This window comes from Gasterosteus aculeatus, chromosome 9 (assembly GCF_964276395.1).
Source record: "Gasterosteus aculeatus chromosome 9, fGasAcu3.hap1.1, whole genome shotgun sequence".
NCBI lineage: Eukaryota > Metazoa > Chordata > Actinopteri > Perciformes > Gasterosteidae > Gasterosteus > Gasterosteus aculeatus.
The window spans coordinates 2520820-2544895 of NC_135696.1; the positions used below are offsets into that span (position 1 = coordinate 2520820).

At 48.3% G+C, this 24076-nt stretch overlaps 3 protein-coding genes across 6 annotated transcripts in view; all 3 read right to left on the reverse strand.

Annotated features, from left to right (window-relative positions):
- The window catches only part of LOC120825030 (sodium/potassium/calcium exchanger 3), a 30996-nt gene extending 22877 nt beyond the window's left edge, over positions 1-8119 (reverse strand). Inside the window, exons 1-2 of the mRNA XM_040186316.2 lie at positions 7882-8119; positions 2924-3052 (exon numbers count right to left, since the gene is read on the reverse strand). Coding sequence (XP_040042250.1) covers positions 2924-3052; positions 7882-8077 — 325 coding nt within the window. The 5' untranslated portion in view covers positions 8078-8119. The remainder of the gene's footprint in view (positions 1-2923; positions 3053-7881) is intronic.
- A 4776-nt stretch (positions 8120-12895) lies between these two features.
- dtd1 (D-aminoacyl-tRNA deacylase 1) lies at positions 12896-19566 on the reverse strand. 4 transcript variants are annotated; one of them, XM_040186318.2, is made up of 6 exons: positions 19405-19566; positions 18559-18649; positions 17973-18208; positions 17133-17230; positions 13806-13961; positions 12896-13248 (listed from the first exon to the last, which is right to left on the reverse strand). In XM_040186318.2, exons 1-5 carry the CDS (start codon positions 19445-19447, stop codon positions 13806-13808), a joined length of 624 nt encoding a protein of 207 aa, XP_040042252.1. In that variant the 5' UTR covers positions 19448-19566; the 3' UTR covers positions 12896-13248. The 4 variants fall into 4 exon arrangements, with proteins under 4 accessions (XP_040042252.1, XP_040042251.1, XP_077936254.1 ...); XM_040186317.2 differs by having other exon boundaries at positions 12896-13515; XM_078080128.1 differs by having other exon boundaries at positions 13797-13961.
- Positions 19567-19907: 341 nt separating this feature from the next.
- LOC120825032 (small integral membrane protein 26) lies at positions 19908-21638 on the reverse strand. The gene is made up of 2 exons (XM_040186319.2): positions 21408-21638; positions 19908-20754 (listed from the first exon to the last, which is right to left on the reverse strand). Exons 1-2 carry the CDS (start codon positions 21529-21531, stop codon positions 20591-20593), a joined length of 288 nt encoding a protein of 95 aa, XP_040042253.1. The 5' UTR covers positions 21532-21638; the 3' UTR covers positions 19908-20590.
- Between the last annotated feature and the right edge of the window lie 2438 nt (positions 21639-24076).

Here is a 24076-nt window from a genome sequence, read left to right on the forward strand (position 1 = left end):
CACAACAACCGGACCTCACAACCCGCACCGACTGCGCCTGTTAACGAAGCATGTGTCATCGGGTTGGCAGGCAGCAGGCAGCCCACTCCAACAATATGTAATAAGGCGCAATTTGCATCTGATCGGTGGCGGTATTAGTGAGTGATTGTGTTTGTGATTCGATGGACTCATCATGGCCGCGCTTCCTCACTGGGGACATGTGGAGGAGCCGGGAGGAGGACATGGAGAACAAACATGCCCTCACCAGGCGCAGCAGCCTCACATTCATCAATATCAAGGCTGTATTCTAACAGCTGATCCTGCAGCCACCCACCCACACACACACACACACACACACACACACACACACACACACAGCCCTGGTTAAGTCAGAGCGGCCTCCTCTCCTAAAATGGAATGTTACGTCGGGGTCGAGCTGAGAGGATGTTTAATAACGGAGGGGGACAGCCTCCCCCCCCTGTGGAGAGCGCTCATACGATGGGGGGTACCCAGACCACTGCTGTACGCAGGCAGAGGACCGGGGCATTGGGACTGTGCCGCTGTGCGGCTGCAGATAAAAAGAGACATGTGACCCATCTGCTCTCAGAAGCAAATACGCGTGACTTATTTCCCGCCATGAAGGTGGAGCATCGAGGACAACGCGGCCTCTGGCATTACATCTTGACAGCCGGGGCGAAGGAAATGAACGACTCCTGCTTTCCATGATAAAAGAGGAGGTGAAGAACAGAACATCCCCAACCACGCTGCACACAAAGACACTTGGCACCCTTCTCTAACCTGGAAACCCTCGTATTGTCAGCAATTATCTTCCCCCAGGAGGCCGAGAAATAATGACCCAAAGTTACCTGGATGTAAATATCGCTACACACCAATGCATGAGCTTCTTTTCTCCTTGACGGACAGATGAAGGATTGACGGCGGTGGGAACTAAACAAGAGTCTGGGAGCCGCTGAAAGCAGGAAGGGCACCGCTGGCTGCAGCAGAACTCATAAACCCCTCCAGCAGTGAAACGGAAACATCTTGACCAAACTAACGCGAGCGCATGTCCGTGCCGTAGGACTGCCGTACCGCCCCCCGGATGCCACTGTGGAGCTCCGTCCCCTTACCAGAGACCCCAGGCTCAGCCTCGGTTTCACCTCCCCTTGAGTAGTTGCGCTCATTAAGTTGCCTGTGTCCTGCGTGCGGGGTCATACATACAGTCGTAACACACACTTTATAATTAAATGATGACGTTACAGGGTAAATACATTTAGTCACACGGATGGTTCAGGCCGTTCCCATCATGGTGCCGTTTGCTCAAGTGTAAGTGATTGGTGATAAGTTGTAAACTATTCAGTGAGACGTCGTGATTGACAGCTGCTTGGTGTGAAGTAGTCGTGAACTGGTCAATAAAAGGCGTCAATGTGATCAACATTGTATGTACAGCAGGTGTGTCTCTCTCAACATGCCGGTCCGAGTAGAAGAGCTGCTCCGTGGTGTTCTGTGGGACGCCCTCACTCCCTCAGTATTCCTCACTATGGATTTCAGTGGGGACCCTCAGCCAGTTTCTTTCGCCGTGACAGAGATCTGAGTCTGTTAGCATATAGCTCTTAAAGCTGCTTTGCCGACCTGCGGCATTCCAGAGCCGCTAGCGAGTGTCGGTGTGATCTGACTGGTTCAAGCATCCTGGTTTGCTCCTGGCGAGTGATGGAGAATCTGAGGTTCTGGGTGAGAGCGTTCCAGACTCGTGATGCCTGGAACCAGAAACCAGCGGCGTCGTCTTCCGTATTCATTCTGAGATCTGAGTGTGTTCTGCTGGTCGCAAGCAGAGATCAGCTGCACAGGCCTGCTAGCATCTCCAGATGTTTCTACTTCTCTAACTGGGCTGTTTCATTAGACAGCTGGTTAGACAAAACAAGTCACCTCGTTCTAGAAAACTAAACGAAAGAATCAAAGTTTCAATGACATTTTATTGACTTTTACACGTCCACTAGCTTTTCCTTTTAAATCAGTTAGATACAGATTGACTCAATGAGGCTTCATTTTTTTCATTTCAAGCAGAGTTAGGAGCCGAAATTAGTTCGGTGAAAAAGACACAAAAAGTTGTCCTTCAGTCCTTCAGAGAGGCTGAAGCCGTCTCAAGGAAAGGGCGGCTTCTGTATAATGAGCAGGGTAAGAGAATAAGTCAAACGTTGACCTCTGTACATGACAGCGGTGACCTCGCCTTTGAAGGCGGGTCAGTGGTCTCCCGTCCACAGTGAAAAAGACAAACGTCAGTGCGACTTGTAGTGAAGCATCGCTGCACCCTACCTGCTAAACACCGATTATACCAAGTGTCCTTCTGTCTCCTACCTCCATCTGACAATAGCGACAGACATGGGTGCAGATGACGCTCCTGAGGACAATGACAAATAGTGTAGTCTACAGAACAAGACATGGTTGCATTTAACTTCAAAGCATGTTCATTCATTATTGCATTTAATATAATCACCTACAAGGAGCATGTTACCTGGACTACAAAAGAAAACCGTTAAAAATGACTTCAGCATCCTCACACACCCGTAAGCGCCTCAAAGAAAAGTATCTGGTTGATGATGAGATAATATGTCACCACGGAAACAGGTTTCTTGCTGAGATGGAGCCACAATAAGGAAAACAGAGGTAGGGAACCGGAGGGATGAAAAAAAGAGTTTTGGAGAGCGAAAGCTGGTTGGGGGACATGAGCGTGAAATCTGCAGGAACCTAAAAAAAAGTGTGACGGAGCCTGAATAAGGAAAGCGCTGAAGCAGCCACAATGTCACCTGCCGCTGTCGCCTTTGCTCGTGGGAAATCATCTGACTCCACTTTCTGGGTTACCGCGAGGAGGAAATAGGGGGACAAGAAAGGGTAGAACGTACTGGAGGAAAAGGGGGAGGGCGGAACATGTGGGTGTCCTCTTTCTTACCGGGAGTAGTGCAGTTTTTGGATTCCTCTTTCTCCATTTCCTCCAGGCTGCCGTTGTCCGTTTCCTGCAGCAGTCTTCTCCCTCCCCATCTCTCCGGCTGGTCGCTGCCGTGGCTGGAGACATGAAGACCTGGAGGACGTTTGTCACAGTGAAAAGTTCAAATAGAGTAAAGGACGTTCCATCGCAGCTACGACATCTATGACGATTTCATGTACAAAAACTTTGAGCTGAATACTTTGACTCCAGAACTGAGCTTAAAGGGATTTGAATTGAACTGAAGCTCAATTACATGAGACTTAAACTTTAGACAAGACTCAGACTAGCTCAGGATTTAAGACTTAACCAGGCGTCTGGTTTAACGACTTCAGACTTGACTTGGACTTGAGACATGACCTAGAGAAGTTTAAATACTAGACACTTAATTAGGAATCAATCCTTTTTGGGGGGATGTTTTTCCTGTGCCGATGGTGGGTTTCGGGACTGAGGACGTCGTATGTGTACAGACTGTAAAGGCCTCTGAGGCAAATTTGTAATTTGCGACTTGCGGCTACACAAAATAAAATGACTTGAATTAGATGTAGTGACTTTACCTGGACTCAAGCCTAAACACCTGAGATCTGACTGGGGATTGAGTTCAAAGGCTCGTCTTGAATTGGACACTAGTTCAAGTCCATTAGGCTTGGATTGGACTCCAACTTACAGAGTGACTTGACCGTGACTCAAGACTGAAAGGCTTGACTCTTGACCTGGACTCAAGCTAATAGACTAGAGACTTGATTAAGACTATCTTAGAGACTTGAGACTTGACCTGGACTCAAGCTAATAGACTAGAGACTTGATTAAGACTATCTTAGAGACTTGAGACTTGACCTGGACTCAAGCTAATAGACTAGAGACTTGATTAAGACTATCTTAGAGACTTGAGACTTGACCTGGACTCAAGCTAATAGACTAGAGACTTGATTAAGACTATCTTAGAGACTTGAGACTTGACCTGGACCCAAGCTAACAGACTAGAGACTTGATTAGCACAATCTTACAGACTTGAGACTTGACAGGGAGTCCGGCTGAAAGACTTGAGACATGATTTGGACTCTAAATGACCTTGAATTGGACACTAGTTCAAGAACATTAAACTTGAATAGGACTCCATCTTACAGACTTGTGACTTGACCGTGACTCAGACTGAAAGACTTGAGACTTGACCTGGATTCAAGCTAACAGACTAGAGACTTGATTACCACTATCTAAGAGACATGAGACTTGACCTGGACTCAGCCTTAATCAAGTGTCAAGTCTTTCAGTCTATCTTAGAGACTTGAGACTTGACCTGGACTCAAGCTAACAGACTAGAAACTTGATTAACACAATCTTAGAGACTTGAGACTTGACAGGGAGTCCGGCTGAAAGACTTGAGACATGATCTGGACTCCCGCTAAATGACCTTAGACTTAAATAAACTCAAGCTCAAGGAGTTTGGACCTGGACTCAAGCCTAAACACCTGCGATCTGTCTGGGGATTGAGTTCAAAGGCTCGTCTTGAATTGGACACTAGTTCAAGACCATTAGACTTGAATAGGACTCCATCTTACAACCTTGTGACTTGACCGTGACTCAGACTGAAAGACTTGAGACTTGACCTGGACTCAAGCTAACAGACTAGAGACTTGATTAACACAATCTTAGAGACTTGAGACATGACTGGGACTCCGGCTGAAAGACTTGAGACATGATTTGGACTCCCGCTAAGGGACCTTAGACTTAAATAAACTCAAGCTCAAGGAATTTAGACTTGGACTCTAGCTCAAATATTTGGGACTGGAGTTGGACTAGCAATTCTTCAAAGTCTTCACATATTCAGTTTACAAGGTTACAATTCTCCCATTTGAATGGACAGAATGACACCAAAGCCGGTTGGTCCATAAGTACGGCAGCACATTTACCATGATACTGTTACTGTCATGAACAGGGCTTGTCATTTCTATGTGTCAGTTACATGTTGCTGTTGTAGTTGTTGCTGCTAAAAAAGTGTGTGTCAAGCAATTTGTTTCATTTTGATTATTTGTGTAATAGTGGGATAGAGAACAGCTGGAGGAGTTCACGACAGATGTTCCAGTTTGGTACCCCCCCCCCCCCACCCTCCTGACAAATTCATACACTGAAGGGGAATTTCATGATTTTCCAAAACAAAATTCTCTTGGGGGGGTGGAGCAATAGTACAGCGCAGAAAGTGGGGCTCCCACTGTGGCTACATCTGCACATTCTTCAATAAAGCAGCCTCACCAATGAATTAATTTCATACTTCAGAGAGCTCAGCAGGAGCACTTTGCTCTTTCACCGCGCCGACCACTGGCCTAAGCAAGGGATCCAGGTAGAATTAAAAAGCCCAATACTCCTCAGGGCCTGCTTGAACTTCTCACCTGGGCTCCCCTTCTCTACATCTCACACGGCAGCTGCAGCCACAGCTACAACAACAGCAACTACAGCAGCAGCAACTAGAACAGAAACCGCTACAGCAGAAGTAACAGCAACTACAGCGGCGGCAACCGCTACAGCAGCAACAACAGCAGAAGAACAACTGCAGCAGCAGCAACTACAGAAGCAACTACATCAGAAACTACAGCGTCAGCAACAGCAACTACAGCAGGAGCAACTACTGCCGCCACAACTACAGCGTCAGCAGCAAGTACAGTACCAACTACAGCAGCAACAACAGCAGAAGGGACAACTGCAGCAGCAACAACTACAGAAGCAACTAGAAACTACAGCGTCAGCAGCAACTACAGAAGCAACTACATCAGAAACTACAGCAGGAGCCACTACTGCCGCAGCAACTACAGCGTCAACAGCAACTACAGTACCAACTACAGCAGCAACAACAGCAGAAGGGACAACTGCAGCAGCAACAACTACAGAAGCAACTACATCAGAAACTACAGCGTCAGCAGCAACTACAGAAGCAACTACTTTAGAAACTACAGCAGGAGCCACTACTGCCGCAGCAACTACAGCGTCAGCAGCAACTACAGTACCAACTACAGCAGCAACAACTACAGCAGCAGCAGCGGTGTTTGCGTGCCAGCGCTCGACTCTTCCTCCCCCTTTCTGCCTCTTGCTGTCTTACACACAGAGAGGAGAAGAGGAGTGTGGGAATGATTAATGCTCCACTGTGAGGAGGCGTTGAGTGCTCCGCTTCCAGCTCCACAACATCACGCTCAATTTAGAAGAACTTAATTAAGCGCATCATAAATAATCAACTCTAATTGATATTCCGGCAAGCTGATTAACAGTTAACTAGATCACAATGGGGACAAGGGAAATGCATTAAGTTCCACTGAGACATGTTGAGCGCATGCAGCGAGCAGCACTGTTGCATTTCCATGTAACTAGGATACGAATGTATAATCCCACTGATGATGCACATATCCTCAGTGTGTGAATATTCATGCAGGCCTCCTGTCCGTATAAAGTGATAAATACGTCCTACTTTAGCTGATGCTGACTCAGTAATGGAGAGAAGTGTAAGATGGGTAAAAAGGAGTACAGCGGCAGTTACTCTTTACCTGATTGAATTGGGATTTGTGCCAGAAGAGTTTAGGAATGAAGTTGAAGAGACACAGGCAATAACCTCGAGAGGTTTATGCGGAGGGACATACCCTGGTTTGTACCCCTGGAATATACTGTACACTGCCGTTGACCCTGGGGTATGCCCTAATGTATTCGCTTATACCTTGTTTTTTACTCTGGCGTTCACCCTGATGTACACCCGGGTTTGTACCCGAGAGAAACCCTGGCACATGCCTGGCACATGCCATACCCGGCTGTATACCCTGTTGTATACCCCGCGGTATAACCCACTCGGTACCCGGTTGTATACCCTGTTGTATACCCGCTGTATACCCAGTTGTATACCCCGCAATATAGCCCACTCTGTACCCGGCTGTATACCCCACTGTATAACCCACTCTGTACCCGGGTGTATACCCCGCTGTATAACCCACTCTGTACCCGGTTGTATACCCTGTTGTATACCCGCTGTATACCCAGTTGTATACCCCGCAATATAGCCCACTCTGTACCCGGCTGTATACCCCACTGTATAACCCACTCTGTACCCGGGTGTATACCCCGCTGTATAACCCACTCTGTACCAGGTTGTATACCCTGTTGTATACCCCGCTGTATAACCCACTCTGTACCAGGTTGTATACCCTGTTGTATACCCCGCTGTATAACCCACTCTGTACCCGGTTGTGTACCCTGTTGTATACCCGCTGTATACCCAGTTGCATACACCGCTATATAACCCACTCTGTACCCGGGTGTATACACCGCTATATAACCCACTCTGTACCCGGGTGTATACCCCGCTGTATAACCCACTCTGTACCCGGTTGTATACCCTGTTGTATACCCCGCTGTATAACCCACTCTGTACCCGGTTGTACAACCCACTGTGTACCCGGCTGTATACCCTGTTGTATACCCCGCTGTATAACCCACTCTGCACCCGGTTGTACAACCCACTGTGTACCCGGCTGTATACCCTGTTGTATACCCAGTTGTATACCCCACTATATAACCCACTCTGTACCCGGCTGTATATAAGGTTGTGACATATTCTAACACAATATAGACTTCTAACATACACTGTTAATGTCCTAATGTTTTGGAAAATAACCAAAGAAAGATTCTAGAGGAAATGCAGTCCTATAGGAACATGGCTCATTATAAAATGAAACCACGAGCACACAGTTCATTCAGTGAATGCATCACGCTGTAAGCGGGACAAATGGCACCAAGTGAGGACAGGTTTCATCCTGAGGCTGAGTACCGCTAATGTCTCTTTACGAACACGGAGTGTTAGAGACATGAAACAAACAAGCAAACTAATGGAAGAATTCAGCTCCCCGACGCGGAGCTTCAAACAGCGGCAGAACGAACGGATGAATCCTCACCTGAACGCTCCGCAAAGTAGGAAAAGCCCTTGACGACCAGCAGCAAGCCGCCGAACAGACATATCTGGATCAGAACCAACTCCGCTCGCCTCTTCCGCCTCGCCTTCACCTTCCTCCCGCTCGGCATCACTTGCATCGGCCGATTCCGGAGTCGGGTGCCCGGCAGAGACATGCCCTCCGCCGCTGCCACATCCATGCGGACCGCCGGAGTGAACGAGCAGCCTCCTGTCCCCCCGCCCCGCCCCGCCCCGCCCAGAGAACCGCTGCCCGCCCCCCCGGTAGCAGGCGGTGAACGCAGCGGGGGATCGGGAGGAAGTTGTAAATTGTTATCGGCGGGACGCAGCGCGCGCGGAGCCGCGTGTCGCTCCTGAAGTCATGAAGGGAAGCGGCCGAGGAAGAAGTGAGCGAGTGTGGAGGGAGGGAGGGAGGGGGACGCACACGCACACGCACCTCCACTCAAAGTCAAAACCAGGTCACTGTGGCTCCATTAACTGGGAAGGAAATCGTCGGGTGTCCCATGTGAAGGAGGACCGTAGTTAAAGCCGCACCACGAGGAGCTGTGGCCGTGTAGGGGCAGTGCAACGAGCTGGAGGAAGACGGGAAACTGGTTTAGTGACCAGTTCACAAAACACAGGGGTTTTGCTACATGGTGTATTACCAATAGGAATATTTAGCTAAATGCTCCAATGGGCTCAGCAGCTCCACACGCCTTCCTGCTGCTTGCTCCAGGCTACAAACACACAGGAGCTCAAAGGCCAAACACCCCTTTTTCATTCCCATATCAATGATGACCTGTATGTGTGCACAGAGCTTTAACCAGCAAAGATGGAGACCATTCCTAAACCCATTCCGGATCTGTAGATCTCCCAAGCAATCAGTTTATAATGCAGACTAATCTGCGTTTATCATCTACCAGCCATTTAAGCAGCACTGTGCTGCCAGGAGAAGGTGGTGGACCTGAGTGATGTGACTAGCGGGCGTTTAGATGCTGGGAGCCCTTCGAGCTGAGAAACAACACTTCTGTTGTACACACGTTTTTCCCTGTAGATGGTCTATGCAGCAGTGATGGAGAACAGTAGTTATGAGAGATGATGAGAGGGAAACGGAAAGGTTGTGAAGACTTCTTTCCAAGAAAGCAGAAGATCAAGGTTCCCATGAACAAAGGATTGATCATACGTCAGGCTATTTTTAGCCGTAGGTACAATTTACTGCATAACTTCAACTAATATATGTAATATATAATGTATGCAATTCTTCACATAGCCTCTACATCCTATTTTGAGTCAATGACTAGTCCAATCTGTTAAATTCAGGTCCATGTCCAGACTTTTGGTCTCCGCTGGGAATGTGTAATTGATGAAGGGGACACAGGCCTGATACAACATCTTCAGATAAATCAAATCATGTTCACGTTCCAAAATATGGACGTATCTCAGCCAAAGGTCAGTAAACCACTTGTGTGTCTCTGGGGCTCAGGACCAGTTAGCTGTGGTTTCGGCACAATGGCAGTTAGGTCCGACGGATTGATTGCTCTCGTGGCGTGTTGGGATCTCACAGCGCGTGTGCCATTTGAGGAAGGGGGATACAACTCTTGGATGGTGGATGAAACTCTTTACAGGCCAAATGGGTTTGTTGATTGTCGGGCCTGCGGTTTCATATAAATAGCACTGGAAACTTTCCAGCAAGAATGGAAAAAGCGTCCGGGTCTCCAGGCAACATGGCTTCTTTTGTGTGTTCTTAACCCTTTGGTGGATGGAGCTCGGAGCTTAACGCGATAAATAAAAGACGGGGGCTCGAAAAGCTGCCATGTAACCCGGCCTGTCCCGAAGTAGCAAGGAGAGCGCAGACAGGGCACGGAGTTACCAGGAGAAGCGAATTCCCAACCTCTCAGAGGCACACAGAGCAGGGGGAGCGGGGAGGAGGAAGGAGGGAGGGCAACAAATTAAATCCACTCAAATTGTTTTTCCATAGCCAGCGGGCTTGGCGAAGGACTCTCACACACGCACAAGATGTAAGATAAGTTGTGGAGAAGACAAACCAGAAACAGCGTGGAGGAGAATGTCTGGAATTTAACCCACCGCCAGTATCTGACCGTCCACGCCCCCGCGACCCGGGGGGCCTCCACCCGCTCACACAAACACAGGTAACGCCCGACGCCGACCGTGAACATCTGCTCTGCTCACACTACCTGTTCTCAGCCCGGCGCAGATGTTTGGTACAGCCCCCCCCCCCCCCCCCCCAGTCCACTTCCTCCTAGGCACTGGGAAGCCTCCCTGGCGCTGGGATCCCGACGCAGGCGGCGCAGAGCGCGGCCGCGGTTCCTGCTCGCTTTGAAGCAGCACCAAGGCAACAGCAGAACACATTAAGGTCATGTCCACCGCGCAGTGGCCCGTCTCCGCCGCAGCAGGGAGAGACCTCAGCTCAGCACCACTGGAGGGACGGAGAAAAGGGGTTGCCGGGATCCAGCGTGGTCAGCCAGGAATAGCTCCCTGAACTAAAAAGGAAAAGTTATAAGGGACAGAAGAGACGGGCCAGGTGGTGGTGGTGGTGGTGCGGGAACAAGGACAAGCATCTCTGCGCCTACGTCACACAAAGCACAGTGGAACAAAGCCAAGAACAGCTTGGATCAGACGGTGTAATAATCATTCAAAATGAATAATAATAATAATACATAGTTGCTGTGTTTCTGGGAGGCCACGAGGACGTCCTCACAGGGGACACATGTGTCATTGTCATCACTCGACTTTAGTTACCAGAAGACGAATGGTGTGAGGCTCATGTCCTCGCAGTGGGTACGGTGGGACAACGAGGAGCAGTGTAAGGCAGACGTGAGCACATTTTCAGGTTAATATTTGTCTTAGTCTTCTTTTTCTAGAACATATTTGACGGTTTAAATGTTTAAAAAAAAAAAACAATCTACAAAGACTATCACACAATCTGATTGAATATTCATGAATTCACCCTCCGTCTTAAACGCTTATGAAAGCCTCATAGTGCCTTCGAGCCCCCCCCCCCCTCCTCGGTGCACCTTTGCAAATGCAGATCTCAAGCTCTGGCTGATTTATTCAAATGAGTCTGCGTCTGATTGGCTTGTAGGATCACGTGATTTCTGATCTGGCCTGACGGGTTTTTTCTTCTTTCAGTGTGCGTTGGTGGGCTCTCCAGATACACAAACCTGTGACAACCGGACAAAAGCAACATCACTCTTTTATTCTCAGGTCAAACTGGAAGCACGTGGGGGGAGGGGGGGGGGGGGTGTTTGTTCAGTCTTTTGTTTGGTTGCTGTGTACATTTATTTTACAGAACCCTCAGGTTTTTCCTACAGGTTCTTTACCTCCGTCACACGCACTGTGGCAATAAAAAGCAAAGGCGTCCGGTACATTTTCACACTGACATCACTGTCCTCGTGTTCGTCATTTGTCAAGGACTCTTGAGCTGAATTATGCGTCAAGGACAGTGCCGTGTCCCTGAGCGGAGACAGAGACCGGGGTGATGTGGAGGAAGAGAAAGCCGAGTCGAGGGAGACGACGGGCGAGATAGGCAGCAGGAGGACGATACGGAGTCTGCTGCACCGCTCAGCTGTCCGAGGAGACTCACACCTGGCCGAGTCCCCGGAGGAGGGAGGACCAGGAGTCCCGACCACTGAGGACTGAGGCCTTCCTGAGGAAACTGTCCACGATTTGAGAACGAACACCATCATTTTCTGTACGGCAGCATTACTGTTGCTAACCTCAGCCACAAGGAGCTACCGGTCGTACCACAGCGTGTGCGGTGGCCACAGATAAAGTGGAGCGTGTTTAAAGGAAAGAGGACACGTTAAGGATTAGCACCGCAGCAAAGACAGATTCCCTTCAGACATCATAAGTGAACAATGATTAAAAAGGTCAATAAAATATATATATAGATATTACATATGTATTTATCCCTTGTAAGCCATGTAGAATGGGAATGATGTCATCATCAGAGCATTGTAGCAACATTGAAGGCCAAAGAAAGATAATGGAGCAGTGTTTCTCCTGCCGTTTAATATTTATTTCGTTTCAACGCATGGCAGCTCGGGCCCGACACGTGTGCGCCTGCGTCTGTTCATTTGGATAAGATGAAGATTTCTATATCTCCTCCTGTTTCTAAAGGCGTTAAAGACGAGCTGACTCCTTTGCATGATCTTTTGAATCACTTTACAGTGACAGTGACGTGATCGCTCGGGCGAACATATAACAACGGAGGTTATTTGCTCGGTAGAACAGACTAAGCTGTACCAAATGGGTCCAAATGAATGCAACGTTTTAGACGTTCCCGGTGGAGACAGGAACAGGAAGTACGACTGGCAGAGCTCGTCTGCAGCCTTATAATCGGTCAGAGGGACTCGGTGTTCTTTATCCTCCTCTGTTTGTGCACGAGTAAACAAATACTGGAGGCAAATAGGAACCCCGAACCCCTCCTCATCCCCACGGCGGGAGCAAACACCACCAGAAAGAGTCAACACGGGGAAAGAGAGGCAGGAAGAGGAGAGGGCCATGTGTGCTTCTCTCTCCTCGCTGCACAATAAAGCTGCCACATTCTCCTTTACTGAATATAATAATGTACAAATGGGAGCAGCGTTGCAAAGTTCTGGGACAATTCAGGAAAGCAGGATTCTTCGAGAATGAAAACAGCTTTTGTATTCATCATGTCAGAAACAGAAATCAGACATAATGCGTTCATTTAGCCAACGCATACCATGTGGTTAGTTAGCTGGCAGGTAAAAAAAGGTATTTTGAATCTTTGGCGGTGGACAAATGTCATTTTTAAAGTCATGTTTTTTCACTGTCAAGACGGAGATTCATGAAAACTCCGTGACGGAGCTGCGTAACCATGGAGCCCAGCCTGCCACCCAATCAATACACAGGATCTCACTTTGGGACTCCAGAGAGAAGCAGCTTTTGGAGGATACATCCAGATGTCAAACTGATCCGAGGACACAAAGGAAATGAAACACCACCTCACCAGGTGATTGAGACCCAAGACAGTGAAATGAAGAAACGGCGCCCCCTGGAGCCGGGTAGCTCTTTATTCATTGTTACATCAGAAAAGAGACACAAGAGTCCACGCTACTTGATGCTGCGCTAACGCCCTCAGCTTTTACAACGCTCACATCGTCAGAATGGGGAAACCTGGACGGGATGATGGGCAGGAACGCTGAGCTTTGGAGGTCCACCTCTGTGCTTGTCAAGGATTGGCCACAGCAAACCGGCTGATTTACAGACGTTCTTGGTGCCAGAAGGGGACCTGCAGTCCGAGGTCTTGGGATAGTGTTAATCTGAAGAAGGTCCCCATCACAGCTCTGAGGTAGAAGTGAAACCTTCACGCACAGTAGACCAGATGGAGCTGGAGTCCAAAAAGAAGTTCTCCCATTAGCCTCCTCTACTAGAATGATTCGTTTAATGTTGAAAAAGGCTCGACTGGTCAGTGCTCTCTGCAGGTCCGGAGGGTTGTGAGTGTGGAGCCTCTCTCAGCTGAGTCAGCCAAAACACGGCGAGATGTATCCTCGTCCGTAAGACGCCATTTTTCCAGATGGAAACAAGCAACAAGGCGTTTCTGTGGCATTTAACCTCCCAGCAACCAGCCAAAGTAGCCCTGTAGTTTTCCCTAACCCTGTAATCAAACATTTACAGCGATAATAATGCATATTTAATTTCCACTTCTGCTTTAAAATGTGAATAAGAACAGATTTGACGATATATAAATACCCATTGCTCTGGGTTTGAGATGATGCAACGTACACAGCAACAACTCACGGGGAAAAACAGGCCTCTTATACCTTAAAGAGACGATAACCCTTAATAATAACATGGGGAGTGATTTAAGACGTCAGATATCACTCTTCAACACCTGCAGACAGGGAGTCTGAACATGTATCCGTGCAGGCGCCTCACCCTCCTGACCTAGGGCTCCCTGTCCGACGACACGTCCCCGTCGGCCCCACTGCTGGCGTTGGGGTCCCGTCTGGAGCGCGCGGCCCCCTTCTCCCTGCTCGACTCCGAGGGGCCCTTAGAGCGCGTCTTCTCTTTCCTCTGCTGCTGCTTCTCCTGCTTTGACAGCTGAGGAAACACGAGAACAGGAGAGCTTGATTTTAAATAAGAACCGTCTTGCATCATCACACGCGCTCTCAAACTGCCCCGAAGAACATCCAGGTGTCTCTGAAGAGGAAGAGGAGTTACATTCAGTTCCCTTCAAAGAACTGAACGGTGAAGTGTGCTTTCCATGTCTCATCGACAACATCACTGCAAAATTAGAGCCGAGGGCCGTGAAATTATTAGATCGTAACCCAAAGATATTCTGTCAACCCAGACACGCCATTCAGCAAACACGCCGCACGCCAACACACCAACACCCCGCACGCCAACACGCCGCACGCCAACACGCCGCACGCCAACATGCCGCACGCCAACATGCCGCACGGCAACACACCAACACGCCGAACGCGGCGCACGCCAACGCACCACACGCCAACACGGCGCACACTAAAACGCCGCACGCCAACACGCCGCAAGGCAACACGCCGCACACCAACACCCCGCACGCCGGGCGCCGCACGCCAACACGCCCCACACTAGGCTTTGTTGTTGGCAGAATCAAGTCGGATAGTTTGTAACGACGTACATGTGGAAATGTTTAACATTTGCAGAACTGGGCTGCACAACATGACAATACAGTGTCTATTTAAATTTACATTATTGACAAAATTCAATACTCCTTGGGAAGAATTTTGAAGAGAAATCAGCAGCGAGACGTCGCCAGTCAGACTTCCTGATTGCTCACATCATAAATGTAGCATGACCTTTGCGGTTTCCCAACCGGCATGACAATTAGTGGAATGAATTAAACAAGGAGGAAGTAACACGTGAGCGCCACAGACCAGCACTCCACATCTGACAACTCCTCATCGAGACCCACCCCGGGTCACACTCCTCATCCAGACCTACCCCGGGTCACACTCCTCATCCAGACCCACCCCGGGTCACACTCCTCATCCAGACCCACCCCGGGTCACACTCCTCATCCAGACCCCCCCCGGGTCACACTCCTCATCCAGACCTCCCCCGGGTCACACTCCTCATCCAGACCCACCCCGGGTCACACTCCTCATCCAGACCTCCCCCGGGTCACACTCCTCATCCAGACCTCCCCCGGGTCACACTCCTCATCCAGACCTACCCCGGGTCACACTCCTCATCCAGACCTACCCCGGGTCACACTCCTCATCCAGACCTACCCCGGGTCACACTCCTCATCCAGACCTACCCGGGGTCACACTCCTCACCCAGACCTACCCCGGGTCACCTTCAACCAGCCTGTTGTTGGGTCTGCATCTTCTCACTCGCTCCTAAACAACCTCTCACAGCGCGCGCAATCAAACCCTCCTCTCCTCAGCCCATGAATCCCCACACCAGCATCTGAACCGGGCCTGTAAACATAGGTGCTAAAACTTTAATGGCTGCTGGGAAATATTTATGAACTAAATGTCATGTTGCAAATCCAAAGTCTTGCATAACACATTACATTATTCAAAGGGGGAAAAAAAAGAAAGTTTGTGTTTGAACCCATTAACATGGTATCGAAGCTGCCTCTGGTACCGCTGTGAGCATCGTCCCTCGTCTCGCCGTCTCTAATGTTAATTTATTTCACTTCTAGAGGACTTTTTCCCCCCCGATCTCCAATGAAGGATACAAGAAAACAGCGATTATGCCTGATGAATTAGAGCGAACCCCTTTAAGTGTCACTCATCCTGGAGTGATACGACCATCGTGTCAGTCTCGTCCGGATGAGTGCGCCGGTTTATGCAGGGCGGTGTGAAATGCTGCGGCTGTAGTGAAGATGTTTATGAAGAGTTATCATCTGGTTCTCTTTTATGGACCCTATTTACATGTTCTCATCCAGGATCACTGTTTAAACTGCTTCATCTGCAGCCGCCCCCCTCCGCCCCCCCGCTGTGCGTGACTTCACCAATGTCACTTCTGTGCCGGCTCTGTTCCGTACCCTTGGGGGGTCTTTGCAGCTGTTCCCCCTGCCTGTTTACGTAAGCACAAGGAAGGGCAGGCAAATACATGTTCAAGCAAATGGAGATCAAAGTTGGCTTTGCTTAGTGGTGCAGACTGAACTGTCATTTTGTTGAAGCTACAATCATCAGGACGGACCCGATTTGATCAAACCTTCCGTGTAAGAATGCTGAACCCTCAGAGCCGGTTCTCGTACGCCATCATTTGCTGGATACTTGACCCTGCAGAGGACGTGTGGCACAGTGTCTGTTGCTTCATGGCCTCATGCTCGACCTTCCCGAACACACAAGATTAATATTTGGAGGATTTGTGAATATCCTCCCTTTGAGCAAACCCCTATAGGCCACCGAGGGGAGGGGGGCCGGCCTGAAGCCAAAGCAGAAGGACGCTGGCCCGGGTCCACGGAAGTGACCAGAATATTATATTTGTTTACGAAAAAATGGACGTCACCAACATTTAAATCTGCTTTCCTTTACAAAAAGCAGAGGCGGAGCTCTCTTAAGACAAATGGGAGAGGAGAGCTAATCAACGTGAACAAGCCGGTATGTCGACTTTGTTTAGAAGTTGACATACAGTGGTAACGAAGAGGCAACCCACCTAAAACACGACCATCAGCTGCAGCGGAACCTCCGTTATCTGTTACAGAACCCTTTCTCAACAGTGCAAATACAACAGACATGGCCTGTTGATGCATCTCTGTTTCAACAACATCATTATTATAAGAGAAGCATCTGCAGCTGCACGAGCAGCATCAGTTCCTGTACACAGAGTGGGAACAGCGCCACCTGGTGGTTCACGGTGGGAAAATAAATGAGATGTTTAATGCCGTGTCCAGCGTCTGGCGCCGGACGCGTGTTTGTCCTCTTTTTTGGAGTTGCCCTGGGACTAAAGAACAGCGGCACCACCAACCCCCCATCGTGTAGGAGCACTAAAAAAGTGGAATTTTCTTAACATGTCCCTGTTAAAATAACATCAATCCAAGTTTTATGACCATCATCACTAATGGTTGCAGAAGCAGCAGGTTCGTATTACAGAATGACTCTGAAGACTCACATAACCACGTAGCTCCTTTTACTAGCTTTAATCACCTGAGCTTTAAGTTAAGCCATGGCAACTGAGCCATCGCCATGACAACTGGAGAAACACCACCCACGCACCACGCTTACAGCTCCAGTTGGGAGCCAATAAGTGAACCTTGAGATAAAAAAGTACCTGTCTGGGGTCAGAGGGGCCCATGGGGGACGTCAGGTCGATGGTGACAGGTCCGTCGTTCTGAATGTGGACCTGCATGTAGGCCCCGAACCGCCCGTCTGGAGACACAAAACCAAAGGGACGTTCAGAAGAGCCATGAGGAATGAGACGTGGACATCAATCACCCGAGGTGGAGCACTCTGCCAGGTTCCTCCGTCAGCCCAAGTAGCCACGCCTCCCAAGCCAACGCCGTCACACCCTGAGGCAGCACGCACTACTTGTTTTCATGAGGACACAGGAGGACGCAGGCCCTCGAGACATTGGGGACAAAAGACAAAGGGGCCGTGGGAGGACAAGAAGTTTCAACTTAAATGTTCTCTTTTCTTCAAAACGGGGTGCCGGAGATTAATGACTCCATCTGTGAAATGAAGCCGTGGGCCGCGGCGAAAAAAAACGCTCCATCATCAGATTCCCTCTCTGGAGTGGGGAAGGGTGGGGGGGGGGGGGGGGGGGGACTAATTAGGAAGCCTTACGCCTGGCTTGCTGGGACAAGGTGTTCTCTGCACCCGCTCCCCGGTGGGCTGACCCAATTCACCGCCACCACCAGGCAGTCAGAGACCCCCCCCTGCAATATAATAGGACAAGGCACCGATCTAAACTTATAAGTGGGTGGTGATAATGGTGACCTTTGACACCTTATTTTTAATAAGCTCATCTTGTCCTCCTGGGACTCCTCATTCTGACCGCCACGCTGTCTCCTCCGGCGGTAGGAACCCACACTCAGAGCTGACCTGCTCCTCCTATGGACACCAGTGTCCCCCCACTGGGCGGGGGGTGGACGGGGAAGCGATGGGTACTCGCCCTTGATGAGCTCCGGCTTGTAGCTGCTCCTCAGGTTCTCCAGGATGCTGTGGTAGAAGGGCTGGGCCAGCTCCGCAGGCATGGCCGAGTGGAAGTCCGGCTTGTTGCCCTTCAGAACACACTGCAGCGTGAACTGGCTCACGCACAGCACCTCGAAGTCCCGGTCCACCACGCTCTTGGTCCAGGCCCGGCCGGCCTCGTCCTCAAACAGCCGCAGGTTGAGGATCTTTCGGACTCTGAAAACACACGCGGGTCAGCGGTGAGGATCCGGGTCCATGGCGGCGAAGGCTTCAGCGCCCTCGCCAGCGGCACCGGGGCCGTGGACCAGTACCGGTCTACAACATACAAGTGTGTAAAGAAATGAATCCGAGTAGAAGTGAGTCATCATCTAGGTGCACGATTACTGGGTGGAAGCCCAACTCCCTCCTGGCTGTGAAGACTATACATGAAATGTACTTGGTGGGACGTTGGAAAGTTATTTGTCTCTGGTCAACTCACTAGAATGAGGACAGAAGTGCAGAGGACTATTTGAGCACAGAGGATGGATCAGCTCAGTACTGCAGCTGCACTGAACACAAACACTCACATGTAGTCCGCATCCTTCTGGGTGTCCTCCACGGAGACTCCCAGCAGGACACACAGTCCTCGTCCTATTGAACTGATCTCTTCTTCTCCCACTGCAGGAACACAGGAAGCGGTCGATGACATGAGCAGCTATGGTCTTCATTCAGTGACAAGACAGGGGACAGACCGGCGAGAGACAGGAGACAGACTGGCAATAGACAGGGGACGGACAGAGGCGGGACTGGGGACAGAGTGGCAGTAGACAGGAGACGGACAGAGGCGGGACTGGGGATAGACTGGGGAATGGCGATAGGCAGGGGATAGACTGACAACAGACAGGGGACAGAATGAGGACAGACAGGGGACGGAGTGGCGATAAACAGGGGACGGACAAGGCGGGACTGGGGATAGACAGGGGACAGACTGGCAATAGACAAGGGACGGACAGAGGCGGGACTGGGGATAGACAGGGGACAGACTGGCAATAGACAAGGGACGGACAGAGGCGGGACTGGGGATAGACAGGGGACAGACTGGCAATAGACGGGACGGACAGAGGCGGGACTGGGGATAGACAGGGGACAGACTGGCAACAGACAGGAGACAGAATGAGGACAGAGTGGCGATAAACAGGGGACGGACAGAGGCGGGACTGGGGATAGACAGGGGACAGACTGGCAATAGACCAGCCTCCGAACATGCCTCTAACTAGTGCTAATGCTAACCACTAGTGCTAATGCTAACCTAGCTAGTTGAGCTAACGCGCATGTCCAGTGACGTTACCAGAACAAAACGTTTAGCCTCGCTTTAGCAGCACTACCGAAGAGGAAGGGGGGGCGGAGGGGGGACAGGTGCGGGGGTCTCTCACCTGTCACGGTCGCCTTGGTGACCCTCTGGATGATCGCTCTCATGGCTCCGCTCGCGTCGCTTCTTCAGCTCCGGCAGAGCTCCTGCGTGGACGCGCCGCTGCCGCCCTCTAGCGGCCGGAACCCGGATGTGTGGACACATGTTTATTGTAGGTCTGAACAACAAAAGGACCGACAACTCTGTTTATGGTGTTTATCGGTGTCAGTGTTTTTAATCTATTTGTCCAATGTTGTATATACAATCATTTTTTTGATTATTTTGAAGATTACATGGCATGCAGGTTTATGCAAAGAGTCAGTTTCGACCAATCTTTTTCAAGACCTCTGCAATTCACCCTGTCAGTCAACTTGTGTGCCCCCCCCCCCCCCCCCCCGACGGACGCATTCTTGCATCATCAATGAATGGAGTTTATCAGAATCTGAACCTGTCATATTTAATTTACATTGAACAATTAAGGATTATAGATGGAACAAAAATCCCCTCAAGAAATCAGATATTTACTCATTTATTACTCAAATATTTAATTGTCAGTTTGGATGATGAACTGTAAAAACAATATTTGAAATTCAAATGGCATAAGCCTGCAAGTAGGTGTTTTAAAAATTTCTTCAATTGTACATCATACGTTTACAATTGCCCTTTAGTCCAGCTCAGTCCCTCTGGGTTCAGAGTGTATGGGGCTCACTGGCTTTAGGGTTCAGGGGAAATACTTGACTAAGCTTATTATACTTTTGTAAAAGTTTTGAAGGCCCTTCACTTATAATGGAGTTATTCTTTACAGAGTGGTATTTCATCCCTCACTTCAGTAAAGCATCTGACTTGAAATACTACGTCAATGTAATAACAAACAGTGAGAGTTGATACAACAACCCAAGTGTGAGTTTAACAACATGACGGTGGGGTTCAGCGCGTTGTTTCATCAATGGGTACGTGGCCTGCAAACACAATGGTGCTCTTTGTGTATTTCCCAGAGATGGATGAATCCGCCCTGACTCAGAGTTAACCCCACAAACATTGCTCATGTCTTTAGCAGCACATAGCATTTATAACAGCATCTCACAAGACGAGGAGACTCTGTTTATTTACACGTTACCTCAGTCATAGAATTGAATTCTATAAATAAAGAGGATCTCCTCACACGAAAGCATCCGTTCATAGTTGATAATAAAAAAGTGGTGTAGACGTGGTCACTTGTCCCCGTCGCCGCTCCCGGGTTCGCCGCTGACGGGTCGGAGGAAGTTGTAGATCCTCGTGGTGTACGGGACAAAGTCTTTCTTGTAGATGATGACCGTTTTGGAGTGGGCCGTCTCGTGCACGTGCTCGTTCGGATCCCGTGGCTGTTGAAGGACCTCTTCAAGGAGGCAGAGGGAGAGCAGTTAAGAGTCCGTGTGGACGCCGTTGAGTGAATGACGTGCAGCGTGACCACTGGGAGAGGCAGCCATGTGTAAATCAATTTAAAAGGGGTTCAAATGTGACATTTATTTATTGTGAACACTTTCTCAGGTGTATTAAACAATAAATACAAATTGAAATAAAGATAAATAAAGTGAGAAATATATTTATCGAAGCAGTTTAAATCAATAAATAAGACAAATCTCTATATAGTAGATATTACAACACGTTCTGAAGTGGATTTTCAAAATAAAAGCCCTTTACAATGTCCACTTTGCTTTCCTCTTTACATTACATTACATCCCTCTTAAATTAGATTACACGGATGTCTCTGATTTTTGAATAAATGTTCTTTTTGTATCTCCTTTACAAACGAAATGGTTTGAAAGATTTTAAGAGTGAAAGAATAAAGCATAACTAACAGTAAAGTACATGATCATATTCTTAAATAAATGAATGGGTCTTTACAACAGCATCCTGATGCTTATCGTATGCAAAGGTCAACTTTCATGCGTGTTCATGAAGATATCTGTTCTTAACATGCTGTCTTACAGTGATACGGTCACGTGGGTTACGGGGTGTACGTCACGCCCATAGTTCGCTGTCACTCACCTGGCGTGTCGTCCTTGGGTCGCATGTACCTGTAGTACGAGTAGGACCCGAGCATGGTCCAGATACCGACGGCGTAGACCGCGGACACCCGGAGGTTCCACGTCATCAGGGTTTTCAACTTCATGGCGGAGGGTTAGTCTTCCAGACGGGCTGTTTGTCTCGCCTGAGTCTGTGGGCTTCAGCTACAGCAGGGCGCCGCCATGACAGTCCACCCGGAAGTACAACGGAAGAGGGGCACTTCCGGTTAGGGTTTTATCAAAATTGGCACACGTTTTGTTTTTTTTCAACAAGATGTATTGATGTACTTCTCTGTGAAGTCGGACATTTTTAGATAATTAAATAAAAATGTATGAATAAAAAGCGACAAAGTAAGGTCCAACAGAGTTTATATTATTTAAGCCTGTATTTTCGATTATACACATGCTTGTATACACGTATCTGGCACGCGCACAGACATTTTGTTGTGCAGGTTCTCAAATCAAAAAGAAAAGGGCACCCATCGTCAAAATTATTCATGAAATTAAAAATACTGATAACAAAATAAAAAACACAGTAGGATATTTACCCTGTCCTTCTTCTTTTGGAGTCTCTCTTTTCTTGGTATTTTATTCTGTATAGCCCAAAATGGCAAATAACACATTTTCCTGCGAGTGGTTTATAGTCTGTACATATGCAACATCCTCTCTCGAAACCCTCACATCTGCACAGGAAAAAATTTCACAAGAACTTAAATAAATGCCCCGTCGAACATCAAAACACATTTGGGGGGGAATTGATGACAGAGAGAGTAATTGTTATTCTTAAATATTGATGAATGAAGAAACAATTGTGCTCCAGCAGAAGGGGCGCTTTTCTTATCCAGGGCAAAAGGGCAGGTGCTTGAGCACCAGTAGGGGTCTGGTATTACATAACAATAGCAAATAAAAAATGACTTTGACAACAATTTTTAGCATTTTTTAAAACTGGGAATCCAGAAAACATTTGTCAAATGTTTATGATTCAGCCGGTTCGATCATCTATTGAAAACATTTTGAAATCTTTGTTGAAATTGTACAGAAATTGTTTGTCAAATTGGCATTCACAAAGCTTCTAATGAATAAATATATTTTTGGACACTATCTAACGTTGAAGGTGGTAAAAGAACGAGGAGCCCATGACCCAATAATGAAAGCATTATAATATTTATTCATTTGCAGTATTATGAACTGGGTGTCTGTACATTCACTGTACATAAGCTCAATAACTAATGGTTAATTATTTGAAGGATCAGTGTCTGAATACCAGCTGTGTATGTTTCTCCATGGATTGAGTTTCAATATTTCTATTGTATCATTATTGCACCATAACCTGTCATATAATACATATAGCCAACCTCCTGCGGGCCTTTTCGCACATGTTAGGGCATTTTAGTGCATGTGAGCATGCCTTTTAGTGCATCTCATTGCATGTTAGTGCACGTGAGCATCTCCCACTGGTTCGCTCACAGCTGCCCTGCTCTCATTCTCCGCTGTCTTCATGTTCAGAGCCTTGCAGAGGCAGAAGTGCTCTGAATAATGAGCGTAGCAGCTTCAAGTCTTCAGTGGAATACTGATATATGTTTCCATTGATTTGTTGATAATACACATTAGGAATATGGTCTTCATTCAAAATGATGTTGTTGCCACAGTAATTTATTTTAGTACCGTTCAACAGCAGTTATCACAACAGCCTCCATTTAGAATTATAACTATTATATTATCTATTTTGTTTTGAATTCAAGTGATGCTGAATGATGTTATTCATTTGCAGATGTCCCAAGTATATTTATTCTCCCTCGGTGCCCCGAAGCATGAAGGTTTGTATCAACTCCTCGCCGCACTGACACATACCTGACTAATGGCGTTTAGCCCTGAGCTGCCAGCTTCTTAATGCCACTCACGCACTCTCCCAAACTACTTTCACTTATGAAGGCGTGTGAGGGCGGAAAAAGATAACGCTTACTTCACATCGGGGTGTTGAGGGGAAATCTGAGCAGAAATCAAACGCTGGTGATCCACGTTGACGTGAGAGACAGAAGCCAAAACGCTCCGTCCTGTGTTCTTATTGGACGGCTGTTACATCAACAGACATTGATGTAAACCCAAACATACAGAATTCATAATGCATACGGTTTATTCCAGATGTTACTCATGGTGTCGAGACCAGGTAGGACATTGATAAAGCTGCAACTTTTTCTGTCACTCCACTAGTGGAGGCTAACGGTGAATCACTGGTGCTGAGGCTGTGATGGCTGTAGTTCCCTGTGGAGATGGTTTTGTTCAGCGCACACACACACACACGGACGGTGGAGTGATACTGTGTCTGCTCAGCAAATATGTGGAAGGCCGTTTTACATGTGATATGTAGGCTATAGATTTATAAAGGAAGATAAGAAGAAAAAGCACAGGGATGCAATATTCAAACAGTGTCGTTGACTACAAATCAAATGTGTTTAGTTTTCATTTAGCGATCTGTTTCAGTGTAATACGAGCTGCCTCCACACACACACACACACACAACTCTACGACATCCATCTAAGAACCACGTTTGATAATGAAAAGAGTTGCGAAAGGCAACTTTGTTTGCCTCCATTCAATTGAGAGCGCCCCGGGTGCTTCCCCCTGCACAGCGGCTGGCAGAGGCCCATTCCA

What these genes read in the sequence shown, in the direction of transcription:
- LOC120825032 (XM_040186319.2), bottom strand. Translation starts at nt 21,531, where the DNA reads ATGAAGTTGAAAACCCTGATGACGTGGAACCTCCGGGTGTCCGCGGTC. An exon ending in ACCCAAGGACGACACGCCAG is followed by an intron (nt 20,755 to 21,407) that starts GTGAGTGACAGC and finishes GCCTCCTTGAAG; the next exon opens with AGGTCCTTCAACAGCCACGG.
- dtd1 (XM_040186318.2), bottom strand. Translation starts at nt 19,447, where the DNA reads ATGAGAGCGATCATCCAGAGGGTCACCAAGGCGACCGTGACAG. An exon ending in CAGAAGGATGCGGACTACAT is followed by an intron (nt 18,209 to 18,558) that starts GTGAGTGTTTGT and finishes GTGTGTTTTCAG; the next exon opens with AGTCCGAAAGATCCTCAACC. An exon ending in GCCCCTCTGACCCCAGACAG is followed by an intron (nt 13,962 to 17,132) that starts GTACTTTTTTAT and finishes GTGTTTCCTCAG; the next exon opens with CTGTCAAAGCAGGAGAAGCA.